Raw genomic sequence first — 16,578 nt, forward strand, 5'->3', positions numbered from 1 at the left:
TGAGCGAACCCATTGCCGCCACAAAAGGACAAAATCCGGCCAAACCGGACACCCGTTTGAGGTCGTGCGGTGAAGTTGGCCTTACTTCGTGCATTGTATTGAGGACTACGTTGTACTCCGTATAAACCTCGATATTAACTTATACATTGTGCATTACATCAGTATTATAATATATTCCTTTTCTACCGTCCCAGTGCCTAAATGGCCGCATGCACTCATTTGGACGGTAATTAGTTGGTTGTAGATACATGAATCGGACACATTTGGGCAAGGTGTAAAGCACTTCCAGCTTAATCGGCTTATAAAAGATAGGTACAATCAACCACTCTCATGCGCAAGAAGTAATTTCATAAGCTCAGGACTTTTTAATTCATCAAAAAGGTATGCCGTGCATACTATTAAGAACACCATCTGATTCGTTCACACATCTGGAAAGGGCATAGCGGCTCAACAACTAGCAAACTAAAAACAGAGAAACCAAGCATATTGGGTAGAATCTACTCCAACACTGCTCTGAAGCGAACATCAATCCAATTCCAATTGCTAAAACAACTTCTCTCACATGGCTCGACAGCTGGTGATCGGATAAAGAGACAATGAAGGGGTGCCTTGAACATTGAATTATAAGACAGCAAATATACAAACACGCCCAACAAACAAGAATTAAGAGGGGGCTTTCCACAATGATTTGCTATAAGCTGCTAGAATAGGCAATAAACAATCAATCTACTTAATTCCAGTTCAAAATGGATGAAACATGCTTACACTCAACCTGGTATACATTGAACAAGATGAACATACTCATGTATAATTATTTTGCCTAGAACCAAACAGATGTAACAGAGAACTCAACAAGACAGTCAGAACACAACTACAGACCCCACGAAACTAACCTTTATATCCAAACATCAGCCACCCTCCATATCAAATTTGGGCCAAAAACTTCATCAAGAATTATCGCAGATTGCTGTGATTCTCAAACGGGGTGGTTGCTCCGGTTCAGCACTCCTTTTCCAGAATGCTCGCCGCCACCATACCTCGAACCCTCTCTGAATGTTTGGGCAGTCCTCCCCAGAGTTGAGGAACCGATTAAACCACGCAAGAAAGATCTCCTGCTGAGTTGCAAGTGGCAGCGTCAGGATCGTGTTTGCCAGCCCTTCCTCAATCAAATGTCGGTCAAGCCCCTTGCATGCTCGCCGCATCCACCCAAAGTCCTCATAGAACGGCTCAAGCCAGGTACTCAGGAGCTGGGAGCGGGCCTCCTTGGACACTAAGATCTGTCCTTTGCCAACCCCGACAAAAAGCCTTGCCGTCACTCGGCTCACTTCATAGCGATGTATAGCCGGAACTTTACCGTGCATCTCTGCCAACTCATTCTGCATTGCCCATGTCCTCAAGAAGTCCTCAGCAATCTGGCGCTCAACAAGGATGTCGAGCATCCAATGCAGGTTATCAGCCTGCCTTGCGATCTGCGCTACCTCCGATTGGTCACCTCCTGCAGCCCTCACAAATTGCTCACGCAGCAGGCAAAGGCAGCCATTGCATGCCGAATAGAGTGACTCCTTGCGGAGATCACCACCAATGGCTCCGCCACGCGATGCGCTGTTCTCCCTTAGCATTTTGGAGACCAGACCCTTCATCTCCCTCCTTGCCTTCTCGTCTTTGCCCTCCAGGACAACCTGCAGGAGCCTAACTAAGACCTCTTCACCACCACCCACATTGCTGCCGCCATTGCAATTTGCTCCCATTTCTACCTCCTCAGTCACCACAGAAGGTGTCAACTCCAGGGAGACCCTCTTAAGAACCTCCCCAGCGCCTGAGTTCTCAAGATGTAGCTGCGTCAACAATGCCGCCACTTTCTCGTCATCATCCTCCGCCCACGGAGCCGCCTCCAAATACTCCAAGCAAGACAGCACTCCAGCGTCGAACACGATGGCTGCGGACACCTACAGAAAGAAGGTGGAAATTAAGGACCAAAAGCAAAATGATGCCAATTGACCATTAGACACGAGGAAAAGAAGAAAGGGGCCATACCTTCAAAATGCCGAGGACCTTGGTCACATCCTCCCTCATGAGCCTCCTACGGAGATCTTTGCAGTACATGAGGCGCAGCGTCTCGACGTACACCTCGACGTCGTCGCAGTCGGAGATCTCGACGATGTGGGGCAGCGTGCGCTGCTGCTTGGACCAGCGGTCGGAGAGCTTGGCGGCGAAGAACCTGCTGTGGGCGACGAGTATGTTGCGGTGCACGCAAAGCGTGAGGGAGAGGCCGTCCTTGGAGCTGAGGGTGAGGCGCACGTCGGAGGAGTCGGCGTCGTTGAACTGGTTCCCTGGGCTGCAGCTGCCGATGAGCTCGGCGACGCGGTCCTGGAGCAGCGCCTGCCGGTCCATGGAGCGCGCGGGGGCTAGGGGGTGGTGCGGATGCGGCTGGTGCTGCGGCGGGGCGGAGTGGGCGGCGGAGCGGGGCTGGTAGTCCTGCTCGTTGGCCATCATGTCGAAGAGGGTGGGGCTGGAGCGCGTCTTGTCGATCGGCAGCGGCGGCGGGGACATGGGGTTGAGGAGGCCGGCGTTGAGCGCGGAGTTGAACTTGGTGTAGCTGGAGGGGTAGGACTGCGTCTGCGTGTAGGAGGGCGGGTTGGGGCTGGCGTAGGACGAGGCGCCCGCGGCGGGCTGCTGCGGGGGCGGGTGGTCCATGGGGCCGGCGGCACCGCGGGCGGCAGCGGCGGGGGAGTGGAAGTGGGAGGTGGAGGGGGCGGGGTGCGGCGCGCAGCACCAGGAGGAGAGGTCGTGGGGAACGAGGTGGGAGTGGGAGGGGGGCGGGGGCGAGGGCTTCTTTGGGTGAGGGTGCGGCCTGCTGGATCTGGAGGAGGCGGCCATAGGTGGAGTGGTAATCGTTCGTTTTTTCTTTTTCGGGTCCGGGGTGGGGGCGCGCGTCGCGTGGGGTGGCGTGGGGATTCTCGCCGCGCGAGGGCAGTCGGGCACGAGGAGGAGCGCTTGTCGCTTTTTGTTGAGGCGTGGTGGGGAGTGGTAATGGTTGTATCGCCCCGAGGGGACCACCTTTTGCCCGTGCCGATGAGCTATACGGCCGGTAGCCCGGTGCGTTCGGTTTATTCGGTTTACATGGTTCGGTTTATACGGTTTTTTGGTATGTACGGTATTAATACTTTGATAAATACGGTATAAAATTAAAATACGGTTCGGTTTTGGTATATACCAAATTATTTCGGTATGGTTTCGGTATATACCATAAAAACCAAAGTTGACGCGAATTTGAAAATGACGTAATAATAATTTGCAAATTTATGACTCAAAACACATTCTATTTTACACAAATAGTATATGACTATATATATAAGTATATATGCATGCATTGATTCATCTGTTGATGGTTATGGACGTGCTTAGCATTTTAAAAAGAGAAAAATGACAATGTTACAAGAAAAATGTTGGTGCTTAGTAGTGAATTTGACTCATGTACAAAAAAAATGACAACTTGTACGGTTGTTCATCTCAAGAAATATAAATTTATCTTTTACTTCGGTTTATTCGGTTAACCATTCGGTTTTTCGGTATATACCATAAAAACCAAAGTTCAAATCGGTATGAAAAGTTTATACCATACCGAAACCAGAAACCATAAAAACAAAAAAATCGGTTCGGTTCGGTTTATTTTCGGTATGGTTTTTCGGTTCGGTTTTAAAATGCACAGAGTGAACGGCCAGTGTGGACGGAGCAACGCGAGCGAGTGAATGCTGGCGTGGGCTACGCTTCTGAACCAGAATGCCGGCGCCGGCGACCGGCCTCTTCTCACGACGCCCAGGGATGCATGGATGGAAAGCCGATGACTGAGGTTCTTGTGCCGCCACCATGCCACTCAAATCAAGTCCGACAATTACTGGGGCCGGTATTAAAACTCGAAACTCGCAAACTAAACAAGTTTGAGCCGAGTTTTTATCTGATCATGTTAATTGAGCAAGCTATAAGCTGGTCACAATGACAGTAGCATAAGAGTACTAGTATCATACCCCCTTCGTTTCTAAATATAGAACCTTTTCAGAGATCACAATATGAACATATGCAAAAAATGCCAAATGAAGACCGAGCTTTATGGAGGCGTTTATTTTTAAACTTCAAAATTTAAACTTTTCAGTTTCCAAAAATTCTGAAAATAAATACACATACGCCTAGATACATAATGTACATGTGTACAAATTTTCAGGTTGAAATACATTAAAATATGAGCTACACAAAAAAAGACAATTTTGACGCTTTCTAGGACGAGGAAGAGACGAAGGAAATGGGAGCCAGACCTTCTGTCTAGTTTATCAGCTCTGTGCCTGTTTCCTCCATGGGCCTTTTGTTTTCCCTTCACCTGTAATATGGCGTGTATCAACTCCGAGCCTGAACCCAAAGGAGCAGTGTGTGTATGGTTTCGTTTCCGCTTGGGTTCATTTTGACAGGCAATGCTGGCCTTTTACGGACTACGGGTGCCGTATTGCCATCGTCGTGGATCCCTGGAGTCCTCGACCCAGCAATATTTTTTTTTTAAAGTATGCCAATGGCATACCTTACTTTTATAGAAGGCAGAGAAGTATTTAAAAGAATTTGTGTAGGATGCGAACATCCCCACAAGATTACAACCCCACCAACACCTAAGCACCTAGGCCTACTCTCTCACAAATCTGTATAAAACTCCAGCACCCACACTGGCTTCCTTCCATGTCTTGATCTCATCCTGGATGTGCCCTTGGAGCTGTGCAACTGTCATTTGCTGGTCTGCACGGTTAAACACTCTGGGGTTGCGTTGCTTCCAAAGTTCCCAAGCGATTGCCGTGACTAAAGTATCGAAACCTCTCTTATTAGCTCCTTGGAAACTATCCCTCGCCTGGAGCCACCACTCAAGTAATGTGCCATTCATATCCAGTCTTCTCACTGCAATGTTAAGGTCCGTGAGGCACCGGTTCCAGATGTCTCTCGCGTAGCCACATTGTATGTGAATATGCTCAGCGTTATCTTCATCCTAGAGGCAGGTGTAACAGGCCGATGGCTCCTCCTGCAACCCATGTCTGGCTCTGCGATACGATGTCCAAATCCGGTGTTGGACAGTCAACCAAATATGAATCTTGCACTTGAGCGGTGCCCAATTCCTCCAAATGCATTTGTTGGAAGATGCACGCTGCAAACCTGAGCAAAGTCTGTCATAGACGGAGCGGGCCGAGTAGACTCCTGACACATCACATGGCCACGTGAACTGATCCTCCACCGCCGCATCATGCTGTACCGTGGCGATTGCTTGCTGCAGGTGCAAGAGTTGAATGTGTGTTGTGAAGGACAACTTCCCTTGCACATCAAGCGGCCACGACGTGTCCAAAAGAGCCTGTTTTACAGTCCTCGTGTTCCTCGTTTGTTTGTTCACTTCGCACACGATCGGAGGTGTGATATCCATGGCAGCAAATCCGTGAATCCATCTATCACGCCAGAACAGCACCTTAGCACCGTCTCCCACCTTAATGTTGACTAAGCTATCAAAAACGTGTCCTGCTTCCTTGTCCACGATCTGCGGAATTCCTTGTCACGGTCTCTCAGGATCCACTCTCCTCAACCATTCTCATCTGACCAGCAGCGCAAGTGCATGTGTTTGCAAATCTTTTACCCCTAGCCCTCCATAGCACGTCGGTCTACAGATTTTTCTCCATGACACCAGGCATTGCCTACCATTCACCTTTTCCTTGGCCGTCCAAAAAAATGCTCTCATCCATTTATTGAGCTCCTCATAAACCCAGAGAGGCGTGTTCATCACCAAGAGGTGATGTATTGGCCTTGCGGACATGACCGTCTTGACAAGAATTAACCTCCCGGGTCTTGTGACCAACCCTCTTTGCCAAGCCGGGACCACTTTCTTTGCTCGATCTAGCATAGGCTGCCACTCATTCTTGGTAAATTGTTTGATCGCCAATTGTAGTCCAAGGTACTTGCAAGGGAACTCCGACATGTCGCACTGTAACATCGCCGCCACTCTAGTCTTGTCTAGCTCAGAGCCACGGATGAGGATGGCCGATGATTTTCTGTAATTGACATGAAGTCCCGAGGCTTCCCCAAAAGCTTCAAGCGCACAGCAAACACAATGCAAATCCTCCCTCAATGGCCTTATGAATAGGGCAACGTCATCCGCGTAAATGAAAATCCTCTGTACTGCCAAAATCCCGTGGAAAGAGCTGATTGCTCGCTCCTCAGCCGCCCTGGTGACCATCAGGGTTAGCACGTCCATAGCTATGACAAAGAGCAGCGGCGATATAGGATCGCCCTGCCTCATACCACACGCCAGCTGGAAAACTTCCCTTGGGACCCCGTTCACCAGAACTTGCGTGGAAGCCGTTCTCAGTAAGATAGAAATCCACCCGATCCATCTATTGCCGAAACCGTTGGTCCGAATAACTTCAAATAAGAACGACCACGATAGGGAGTCAAAAGCCCTAGAGATGTCTAGCTTCAGGAAGAGACCAGCTTCCTTGCAATTGTGGATCTTCCGAGCAACTTGGCATACAAGAAGGAAGTTGTCACGCAGGCTCCTGGCCTTTATGAAAGTGGATTGGTTGGCCGCTACCACATGCTTCATGTGAGGCCTCGCGCGGTTTGCGAGCATTTTAGCAAAAATCTTGGCTGCACTGTGAGTTAAACTGATCGGCCGAAAGTCTCCCACCTCCATAGCATCCGGTTTCTTAGGGATAAGCACGATGTGTGAACTGTTGATTTTGCCAAAGCCTCGTCCATCCCCAACATACAGCTTATGCGTGACCGCCATGAGATCAAGCTTGATGATCGGACAGGCGCGCTGGTAAAATGCTCCAATGAACCCATCTGGCCCTGGTGTGCGGTCCAGAGGCATCTCTTTGATCGTGCTCCACACCTCCTCCTCAGTAAACATGTCCTCCAGCTCATGTAGATCACAGGATTGCACACCCAGGTATTCAAGGTCTAGAGTGGTCCCCCTCGCACTCGCTTGCCCAAGTATCTGCCTGAAAGCCTGAGTGAACACCTCTTCCTTGCGTGCCTGATTAGTAATAATCTCTCCCTCGGCGCTAATCGAGGTATAAAGTTTTTGGCTCTCCTCCCATTAGCCACAAATTGGAACAGCTTGGTGTTCGCGTCTCCCTCTTTAATCCACCATAGTCGGGACGTTGTCGCTCAATTGTGCGCTGCAACGAGGCTAAACCCAGCAGAGACAATTTGAGCGTCCTCCTCAGCCATAGTTCCTCTTGTGACAGGGCATGAAGCTCTTGAGCTCTGTTGAGTTTCAGAATAACGTAATTCGCAACCACCAACTGAATCTTAATGTTCCCACCTTCCGTTGCCCCCATGCTTGGAGAGCATGAGCCGTGTTGCACAACAACTCATTGAACCTTTTGTAGGGGTCCAAGATGTTGACGTCGCAAACCCAAGCGTCCCGAACCGCATCCAGAAAACCATCGAGTTTAGTCCAAAAACACTCAAATCTAAAATCTTTTCTTAGGGCAAAACGCGGCAATGGTGGAAAGCAGCAGCGGAGCGTGGTCCGACACATTGGAGGAAAGCGCCTGAAGTAAACAATCTGCGAAGTGCAGCTCCCAATCCACGGACACCAAAACCCGATCGATCTTGGTCATCACGGGCTCATCCCGCTCGTTCATCCATGTGAACATCCTCCCGTGCATGTATAGCTCTTTTAGTCGTGATCGTCCACAAAGTCCCTAAATTGGCGCATAATAGCTCTGTTTAGATTGATGTTATTTTTCTCCGACGCGCGTAAAATCATGTTGAAATAACCAAGAACCATCCACGGTCCCAAACATCATTCCCGTCTAGCTCTTAATTCCGCCAAGAAGTCAGTCTTTAGATCGTCACCTTGGGGACTGTAAACCATCGAGATCCACCACTCAGCTCCGTCCTTATTGTGCACCAAGCCCATCAAAAAATTAGTGTCAAGGTGAATGTTGTTAATCTCCATGACCGTGGTGTCCCAAGCAAGGAGCACCCCACCTCTCGTTTCCAGCGCAGGGAGGTAGGCAAAGCCGTCCAACGACGGCCCTAAACATTGCATAACACTGAAACGATCAAATACATCTAGTTTTGTCTCTTGTAGGCACACTAAGTTAACGCGCACCGACGTCACAAATTCTCTCACCGCCTTCCTCTTCGCCGGGTCGTTCAGGCCTCGAACGTTCCAGCATAGCACTTGCGGGTTCAGATCCATCTAAAAGGAACTGAAGACTCCCGCAATCCACGCAGCCCTAGTTCGCTGTGATCCCCGGTGCCTACTCCTCCGATGCTGGTATCACCTTGCCAAAGAGTGCAACAATGACTCGCACGTGCTGCTCACAAAGCGACGAGTCAAAGAGCGCGTTGAGCTCCTCCACAGGAGCGGGATCAATCTCCAAGTCCTTCGGCACTAATCCAAGTGCACGCATCAGACATTCTCCGCTGGTGAAGCCTTCCCTTTCTGTGAAGATGGTGCCCTATTCGTTGCTCTGGTCAAACGACGCGGGGTGAAAGGCTCAGCTTCAGGCCACAACGATGTTGCTTGTACTTCTTTGAGGAGCGGGGGTGCTAGCTTCTTGGCCAACTTGGTGCAGAACCTTTTCATCTTTTCATACGTAGCAACTTCTTGTGGGGTCATGCCTGCATGCAGCTAGGATGAGCTGCATGTTTGAATCCATGTGTGTATCCTCCTCAGCGCGCAGCCGCGAATCGGAAACTGCCACTTGTTCCCCATTGGAGACTTCCAGGAGTTCCGCATGGGTCGCAGTCGAAATCTTCCTCGGGATCAGCAGTGAGCTAACCGGATCCTCCACTAGCGCATCCTCCCTCGGGCTCTGCAGCGGGCCACTTGTGTTCGAACCGTGCACCACAACTTGAGAAACATCCAAAACAGGCGATGTTATCGAGACCACGCTGCCCGCTTCCACCACCAGCCCCGATCCCATGGTGGGATCCACTATGCCCGGGCAAGATCGGTCCAGTGTGTGGCCCTCCAGCACCACGACAGGCTAGCGCTCCGCGATGCAGGGCGAATCCGCACAAACCAGCGACATGGGCTCCACCGCCCTCTGTTGTGTCCCCACCAGCTCAATCTCGGCCTCCACACTTTTGTCCATACCTGTCTCCTCAGCGCGGATTGACTCGGTGGCACCCTCAATGATTGGTGCATCTCCCTCAGCTGGCCCCACCTGTTGCGCATCCCTCGGCAAATCCCGCTCAGCCCCATTGGAGGCCGGGTTGGGGGCAGGGGAATTCAAACTTCCCAATCCCCTCGTCGTCCTGGCTGGCACCCCAATATGGTCAAAAGCTGACTTTCTCATTGTCAGCCTATCCTGAACTCTCTGCATGGGCCCACCTCTGCTTTTTTGCTTTAACGGACATCAGAGGGAGCCTCCAATCCTGAGATGCCATCCCCTCACCGCCGGCGAACTGCTGCCCACCGCCGTGGCCGTGGCCAGCCCCCTGTGAACTGCTGCCATGGGTGTCTCTCACCCCGAACTGCCAATGGCGACGACCGGTGACAGCTCCGCCACCTCTCTCCATCTCGTCTTCCTCCAACAGCCCACTTTGGCCGCTGTCTGAAGAGCCTCCCAAGAAGAAGGGCTCGTCGACATCCATGAAGTTCGTGACTGAATCCAGGTGGATGAGGATCTTGTACTGCAGCAACTACGGCTCGATCAAGTTCTCCGTGGACTCCGACACTGCCAGCCAACGGTGCATGGGGATGGAATCCAGGTCGGCCGTCCACGCCGTCAGACGGAAGGAGGAAAGGTTGGAGCGCGAGTGTCGGTGTCAAAACCAGTGGATCTCGGGTAGGGGGTCCCGAACTGTGCGTCTAAGGCTAATGGTAACAGGAGACTGGGGACACGATGTTTACCCAGGTTCGGGCCCTCTCGATGAAGGTAATACCCTACTTCCTGCTTGATTGATCTTGATGATATGAGTATTACAAGAGTTGATCTACCACGAGATCAGAGAGGCTAAACCCTAGAAGCTAGCCTACGGTATGATTGTTGATGTGTCCTACAGACTAAACCCTCCGGTTTATATAGACACCGGAGGGGGCTAGGATTACACAGGGTCGGTTTATAGAGGAGGAGATCTACATCCAAATCGCCAAGCTTGCCTTCCACGCCAAGGGGAGTCCCATCCGGACACGGGACGAAGTCTTCTATCTTGTATCTTCATAGTCCATCAGTCCGGCCAAAGTATATAGTCCGGCTGTCCGGATACCCCCTTATCCAGGACTCCCTTAGTAGCCCCCGAACCAGGCTTCAATGACGATGAGTCTGGCGCGCAGATCATCTTCGACATTGCAAGGCGGGTTCCTCTCCAAATCCGATGCACCCGTCGTGGCAAATAGTGTCTGGCCTCCCAGTAAGGTTGTACTCCTCGGCTTATGTGCTTCAATAATGGCCACCTCCACGTGTCGATCGAAGGCGAGGGGCCGGGGCATTTTTGTATTTGACACCCTAATCCCGTAGATGAACCGTCTATTTGAGGAGACGGGGATCTTCAGATCCAAATCACACCATCTTCCCCCACGCAAGCATTCCACAAAGCGCGCCCAAAAGAGGCCACCCCATCATGACCGGTCGCTGCAGCCCTGCTCGCCGCTCCCCCAGCTCGAAGCCAGGGGATTGGGAAAAGTGTTCCATCCCTCACAGCCGCCTAATAGAGTTGCAGACCAAAGGGTTCCTCCCGCCCACATACATGGTCCCTGTCCGATCCGGACTAGCCACCTATAATGGCGAGGAGCAAGCAGAGAGATTCCCCAACCCTTCTCTGGGGGAGTGGGCTTGCCTTGTCCCGTATCTGCTAAGAGGCGTCGGTTTCCAATCCACCCATTCCTCCGCGGGCTCCTGGAGTTTTACGGTCTCCAGTTGCATAATCTTACCCCCGCCTCCATACTACATATTGCGGGCTACGTTGCCCTCTGCGAGCTGTTCCTGGGCTGCGAAGCTCATTTCGAGCTATGGAAAAGGTTATTTTGCCTCGTCCCACGCAACCAGGAGGGATCTATATATCAAGTGGGCGGAGCCGAAATATGGCTCATCGCCCAGACCGGATACCTGTTCGGTACTCCAAAGAAGGCGTCCGAAGACTGGCCCTCAGAGTGGTTTTATGTTGATGATGTTCCCCTTTCGGACCCAGTCCGGACGGGCCTTCCTGAGTTCACCAATACTCCGCTGAAGAAACGCCAAAGCTGGCGCCCTCGGAGCCCCCAGGAGGAGGAAAATAGGGAAGTCTTCTATCTGATGAGCCGGATACAAACCCTGGCCAAATCAGGATTGACAATAATTGAAGTCATGTCAATATGTATTATAAGGGGAGTGCAGCCACTTCAATATAGGGGAAAACCCATGTGGCACTTCAATGGAGAAGACGATGCCTCCCGCCGCGGTCGCAAAGGTCCAGACTCCGCCACATCTTTGGCGAGGATACTATCCGAATTGTACAAGGGAGAAGAAGATGTGTTCCTCCGCATTAAACCGTGGGATGGATTTTCCATGTACAAACCCCGAAGCTGGGTAAGTTGTTATTTGTTATTCGACTCTACTCGTTCTTACCTTCTTGACCACAGTTATTTACCTTGCTGTTTCAAAACATGAACTAAGAAAGGCTATGAAAGAGTTCAACAGCCCCTCTCCGCAACCGGAGGATCCCGGTCGGGCTCTCGACCCGGACTTGAAGAAGATCCGGACATATCAGTGGAATTCGTCGACGGGACTTTTTATCAGGCAAGCAGTGGCGGCTATTTAGTGGCCATCATCGCGGATTATCCCGGATTGCTTCCCGTGTCGCATGTAAGTAATGTCGGGGCTTCAACCTTCCGAAAGGATTCCTTAGTTTTGCCGTACCTTATGATCCTACGCCGTGTTTTTATAGAAACGGCGGTCGGGACACCGTGCGGAACCCGCGGGGGCATCTCAGCAAGAGGCACCTAAACAAAGTAGGCTTAAAAGGAAGGCGGTCAGTAGCAGTACGCAGGCGCAGAGGTACTCATTGAACTTGCCCCGTGATTTGTTTAGTCGATTTGTAAAGACGTGACAGCTTCAATTACGTCCTGTCAGGAAACGCCGGACTGTTTCCGGGGTTCCTACCGGCCATGCCTCCAGCATCCGGATTCCTGGACCGGATTCCCAAGCGGAAGCTGATGTGGGGATAGTGCCAAACTATCCTCCTGCGGAGGATACGAATATGCTTTTGGCCACAAATTCAGAAGTGGAGAGCGCCATGAATCACCGGCGCCGACGGGCCGTACTCCGCGGTGGTATTTTTTCCGAAGAGGCGTTCAAAGCCTTCAATTCCGGACATTCCTATATCCGCGCTGCTCAAGATGGACTTGCCAGAGCAACGGACCAGTATGTGAAGGATATACAGGTAAGAGAATTTTAATAAGTAGTAGTAGCCCCTGAGACTTGAAATAGTTGGCACAACTGATTTAAGGATCATTAAATGCACAGGTTCTTGTAGAGAAGAACGCCCAGTTGTCTCAAGAGCTGGAGGAGTGTAAGGCTCAAATGAAGGCTAACGTAGCCGAACAAGAGGGATCCAAAAAGATTTCTTCTGGTAATGATTCTTCTACCAGTTTGTGTGTTCGGCATGGTGTATAAATCTGACGAAATATTCGGCAGATAATCCTGGAGGAAATCCGGAGGATGTGGGAGGTCATGAGCTGCATCTTCGAAGTCAACTGAAGGCGGGCGAGCGTTTGCTGATGCAGTCTATTCAGGCGAAGAATAAGCTGCAAGATGCTAATCTCCAACTGAGCGTCGAATTGAAAGATGTTCGGGCTCAGCTCGCGGACTCCGTGAAGGAGAACCAGAGGCTTCGACGCGGCATTTATAGTAAGTGCTTGAACGAACTATGGCATAGTTCGGCGAGGAGGCATATTGACAGAGTTATGTCTGCAGGTATGATGACGGGGCGCCCTGAAGAAGAGATGCCCGGCTCCGCAGGCGATATGCTGCAAGAGCTTTCACGATTGCACGAATGAGCTCGGCAGGTGATGCAGGGTATTGCCTAGGCTTTGTGGCCGTCCGCTTCCCTGCCCGGAGGCATGGGCGAACTTGTAGAGATGCTCAAAGGAGCACGTCAGCACTTTCGATTATGGAAGATATCAGCCTGCCGTCAAGGTGCAAGAGAAGCGTGGGCCATGGTGAAGACGCGATACGCCAAGGCTGACCCAAACCATATGGATGAAGTCGGACCGGCTGGGCCAGATGGACAAGAGATACCGTTAGTTTGGTATATGATCAGGTAGCATTAGCTGCGAAGTATTCCCAGCAGGATTGTAAGCTAGACAGCCTGTTGGATGGTATAGAGGAAGAGTACAGCCAGTCAGTATGATTATGTAATTTTGAATGGACTCGTGTACTCTCTAGCCGGATTGAAAATCATTTGTCATGGCGGACCTTTTCGCTTCACCCCACGGATCCGACAGTTCGGGGTGTATCCGAATACCCACACAGTAATGAAAAACTGGGGCATGTGTGGAAACCAGGCGTAGGGGTCATAAGTGCTTGAACAGACAAGTACCCAACTAGTTATGTTATATTACATGGATAGTAAGAAACATCTTCCAGAGAGAATAGTTCCGTTAGGGGTTCCTTTCTTTGGGTACGCATGCATCGATGTGCATGTCCGAACTGCGAGCAAAAGCGCAGGAAACAAAACATCTGAGTTTTTTCGTTGTTTTTGAACGATTTTTTTTGAACGATTGGTATTTTCGTTGTTAGGAACGAGGACATCTTTTGTTCACCGACCGAATATTCCCTTAAGAACGCTAGCTTTCGGCTTCACCCAGTCTGAGGTACACATCCGGCTCAACCGATAGTAACAATCGCAGAGGTGCTCCCCTTATGCCCTAGCCGAATTAACGGGAACGTAGGGAATAAATACAAGAGCCAGGCAACCCAGCATGGCCAAAACTTAAGTCATATCGATGCATATAATGGTGAAGAAAAGGCACATATGGAAAGGAAAATGCATATGTGGCTTGGCAAGAAGCCATTAGAGTAATTATATATATATAGCTTCCGAATAGGAAGCCCCCAGGTATAGTGTGCGCGCATAATGCGGCCAGAGTGCTCAGGGCATCTGTACAGTTTTAAGGCTGTATGTATATAAGAAAAGAAAAAGGGGCGAGAAAGGAGGAAAAGGAACATAATCGAAGAGGCGGAGATGAGGAGACGAACACTGGGTTCGGTGCTAGGCGTAGAATCTCCGGAGTCTAGCCGCGTTCCATGGGTTCAGCTCGAGTCTATTATCAGAGGCGTTGCGTAGACGGTACGCTCCTCCGGTGAGAACTTTATCAATGATGAAGGGACCCTCCCACTTGGGTTTGAGCTTGTCCTTCTTCTTCTCAGGTAGGCGTAGAACGAGTTCGCCAATGTTATAAGTTTTGGCCCGTACTTCTCTACTTTGATACCTTCGAGCCTGTTGCTGATAGAATGCGGAACGGGCTTTAGCGACATCACGCTCCTCCTCCAAAGCATCTAAGTTGCCCTGCTGATCTAGCTCGGCTTCCTTCTCTTCATACATGCGCACGCGAGGTGAGTCATGAATTATATCGCAGGGCAACACTGCTTCTGCGCCATACACCATAAAAATGGTGTGTATCCGGTGGTATGATTCGGCGTGGTCCGCAGCCCCCAGAGTACGGTGTCGAGTTCCTCGACCCAATGCGTGTCTGATTCTTTCAAGGATCGCACTAGTCTGGGTTTGATGCCGCTCATAATAAGACCATTTGCACATCCGACCTGACCATTTGTTTGGGGGTGATAGACAGAGGCGTAGTCGAGCTTAATGCCCATTTCGCTACACCAGGCTATCACCTCATCGGCTGTAAAATTCGAGCCGTTGTCGGTGATAATACTGTGGAGGACACCATAACGGTGTACAACCTCCGATATGAAGTCTATCACTGGTCCGAATTCGACCATTTTAACTGGTTTGGCTTCTATCCATTTGGTGAACTTGTCCACCATGACCAATAAGTAATTTTTCTTATGCTTCCCCCTTTGAGGGGTCCCACCATATCCAGCCCCCAGACCACGAAGGACCAAGTTATGGGGATCATTTGGAGAGCGGTAGGGGGGCATATGGCTCTGATTGGAAAATAGTTGACAATCAATGCAATGTTGGACAAGGTCCTGTGCGTCCGCCCGGGCTGTCGGCCAGTAGAATCATGTCCGAAAGGCCTTGCTTACGAGAGCTCGGGCTGCCGCGTGGTGCCCGCCTAGTCCAGAATGGATTTCGGCTAAGAGCTACCACCCTTCCTCCTCAGAGATGCATCGTTGGAGCACTCCGGTGGCGCTCTTCTTGTAGAGTTCTCCTTCATGGACTTTGTAGGCTTTAGAGCGTCGCACCATGTAGCGTGCCTCATTTTGGTCCTCGGGGAGCTCCTGCCTATTAAGGTAGTCCAAGAAGGACTCCGTCCACGGGACGATGATAGCCATTATTTCGTGGGCCGAAAATGTTATTTCGGTGGCAGAGCCTCCGATTACGTCAGAAGGTTCAGAAGTTGGGGTTGTGTTCGGAGCCGGACTAATGGTGCCGGACTCCCCTTCCCATGCCACGGACGGTTTCAACAACCTTTCTAAGAATATGTTGGGTGGTACGGGGTCGCGTCTAGCACCGATGCGGGTGAGGGTATCGGCCGCTTGGTTATTTTCTCTAACCACATGGTGGAATTCAAGCCCCTCGAACCGAGCTGATATTTTGAGGACGGCATTGCGATAGGCCGCCATTTTCGGATCCTTGGCGTCAAAGTATTTGTTTACCTAAGATATTGCGAGGTTCGAGTCCCCGCGCACTTCGAGGCGTTGAATGCCCATGGAGACTGCCATCCGAAGACCATGCAATAGAGCCTCGTATTCGGCTTCATTGTTGGAGTCTGTGAATAATATTTGGAGGACGTACTGTATCGTGTCTTCGGTGGGGGATGTCAGGACAACACCCGCTCCTAATTCGGCCAGCATTTTGGAGCCGTCGAAATGCATGATCCAATTTGAGTACGCGTCGTACTCTTTAGGGAGTTCGGCTTCTGTCCATTCGGCGACGAAGTCAGCCAGTACTTGCGACTTAATGGCCCGTCGTGGTTTGTATGTTATGTCGAACGGAAGGAGCTCAATAGCCCATTTAGCAATTCGGCCTGTTGCGTCGCGGTTATTTATTATGTCATTGAGTGGAACTTCGGAGGCCACCGTGATCGAACACTCTTGTAAGTAGTGTCGTAGTTTCCGGGGTGCCATGAAGACCGCATATGCTATCTTTTGATAGTGCGGGTACCGAGATTTACATAGAGTGAGGACAGTGGACACATAATATACCGGCTTTTGGAGCGGGAACTTGTGTCCGTCTGCCTCTCGTTCGACGACGAGCATTGCGCTCACAACTTGGTTTGTTTCGGCTATGTATAATAGCATGGGTTCGCCAATATTTGGCGCGGTCAAGACTGGGTTAGTGGCCAAGAGTGCCTTTATTTCTTCCAGTCCGGCCATGGCCGCATCTGTCCACTCGAAGTGTTCAGTGCGTCGAAGAAGGCGATACAAGGGT

General features: G+C 50.8%; 1 protein-coding gene across 1 annotated transcript; it reads right to left on the reverse strand.

Moving 5' to 3' along the window:
• Positions 1–709: 709 nt before the first annotated feature.
• On the reverse strand, positions 710–2,803 carry LOC123046230 (BTB/POZ domain-containing protein At1g63850). The gene is made up of 2 exons (XM_044469534.1): positions 2,035–2,803; positions 710–1,946 (listed from the first exon to the last, which is right to left on the reverse strand). Exons 1-2 carry the CDS (start codon positions 2,692–2,694, stop codon positions 948–950), a joined length of 1,659 nt encoding a protein of 552 aa, XP_044325469.1. The 5' UTR covers positions 2,695–2,803; the 3' UTR covers positions 710–947.
• Positions 2,804–16,578: the final 13,775 nt, after the last annotated feature.

This window comes from Triticum aestivum, chromosome 2B (assembly GCF_018294505.1).
Source record: "Triticum aestivum cultivar Chinese Spring chromosome 2B, IWGSC CS RefSeq v2.1, whole genome shotgun sequence".
Taxonomy (NCBI): Eukaryota; Viridiplantae; Streptophyta; class Magnoliopsida; order Poales; family Poaceae; genus Triticum; species Triticum aestivum.

What these genes read in the sequence shown, in the direction of transcription:
- LOC123046230 (XM_044469534.1), bottom strand. Translation starts at nt 2,694, where the DNA reads ATGGACCACCCGCCCCCGCAGCAGCCCGCCGCGGGCGCCTCGTCCTAC. An exon ending in AGGTCCTCGGCATTTTGAAG is followed by an intron (nt 1,947 to 2,034) that starts GTATGGCCCCTT and finishes TTCTTTCTGTAG; the next exon opens with GTGTCCGCAGCCATCGTGTT.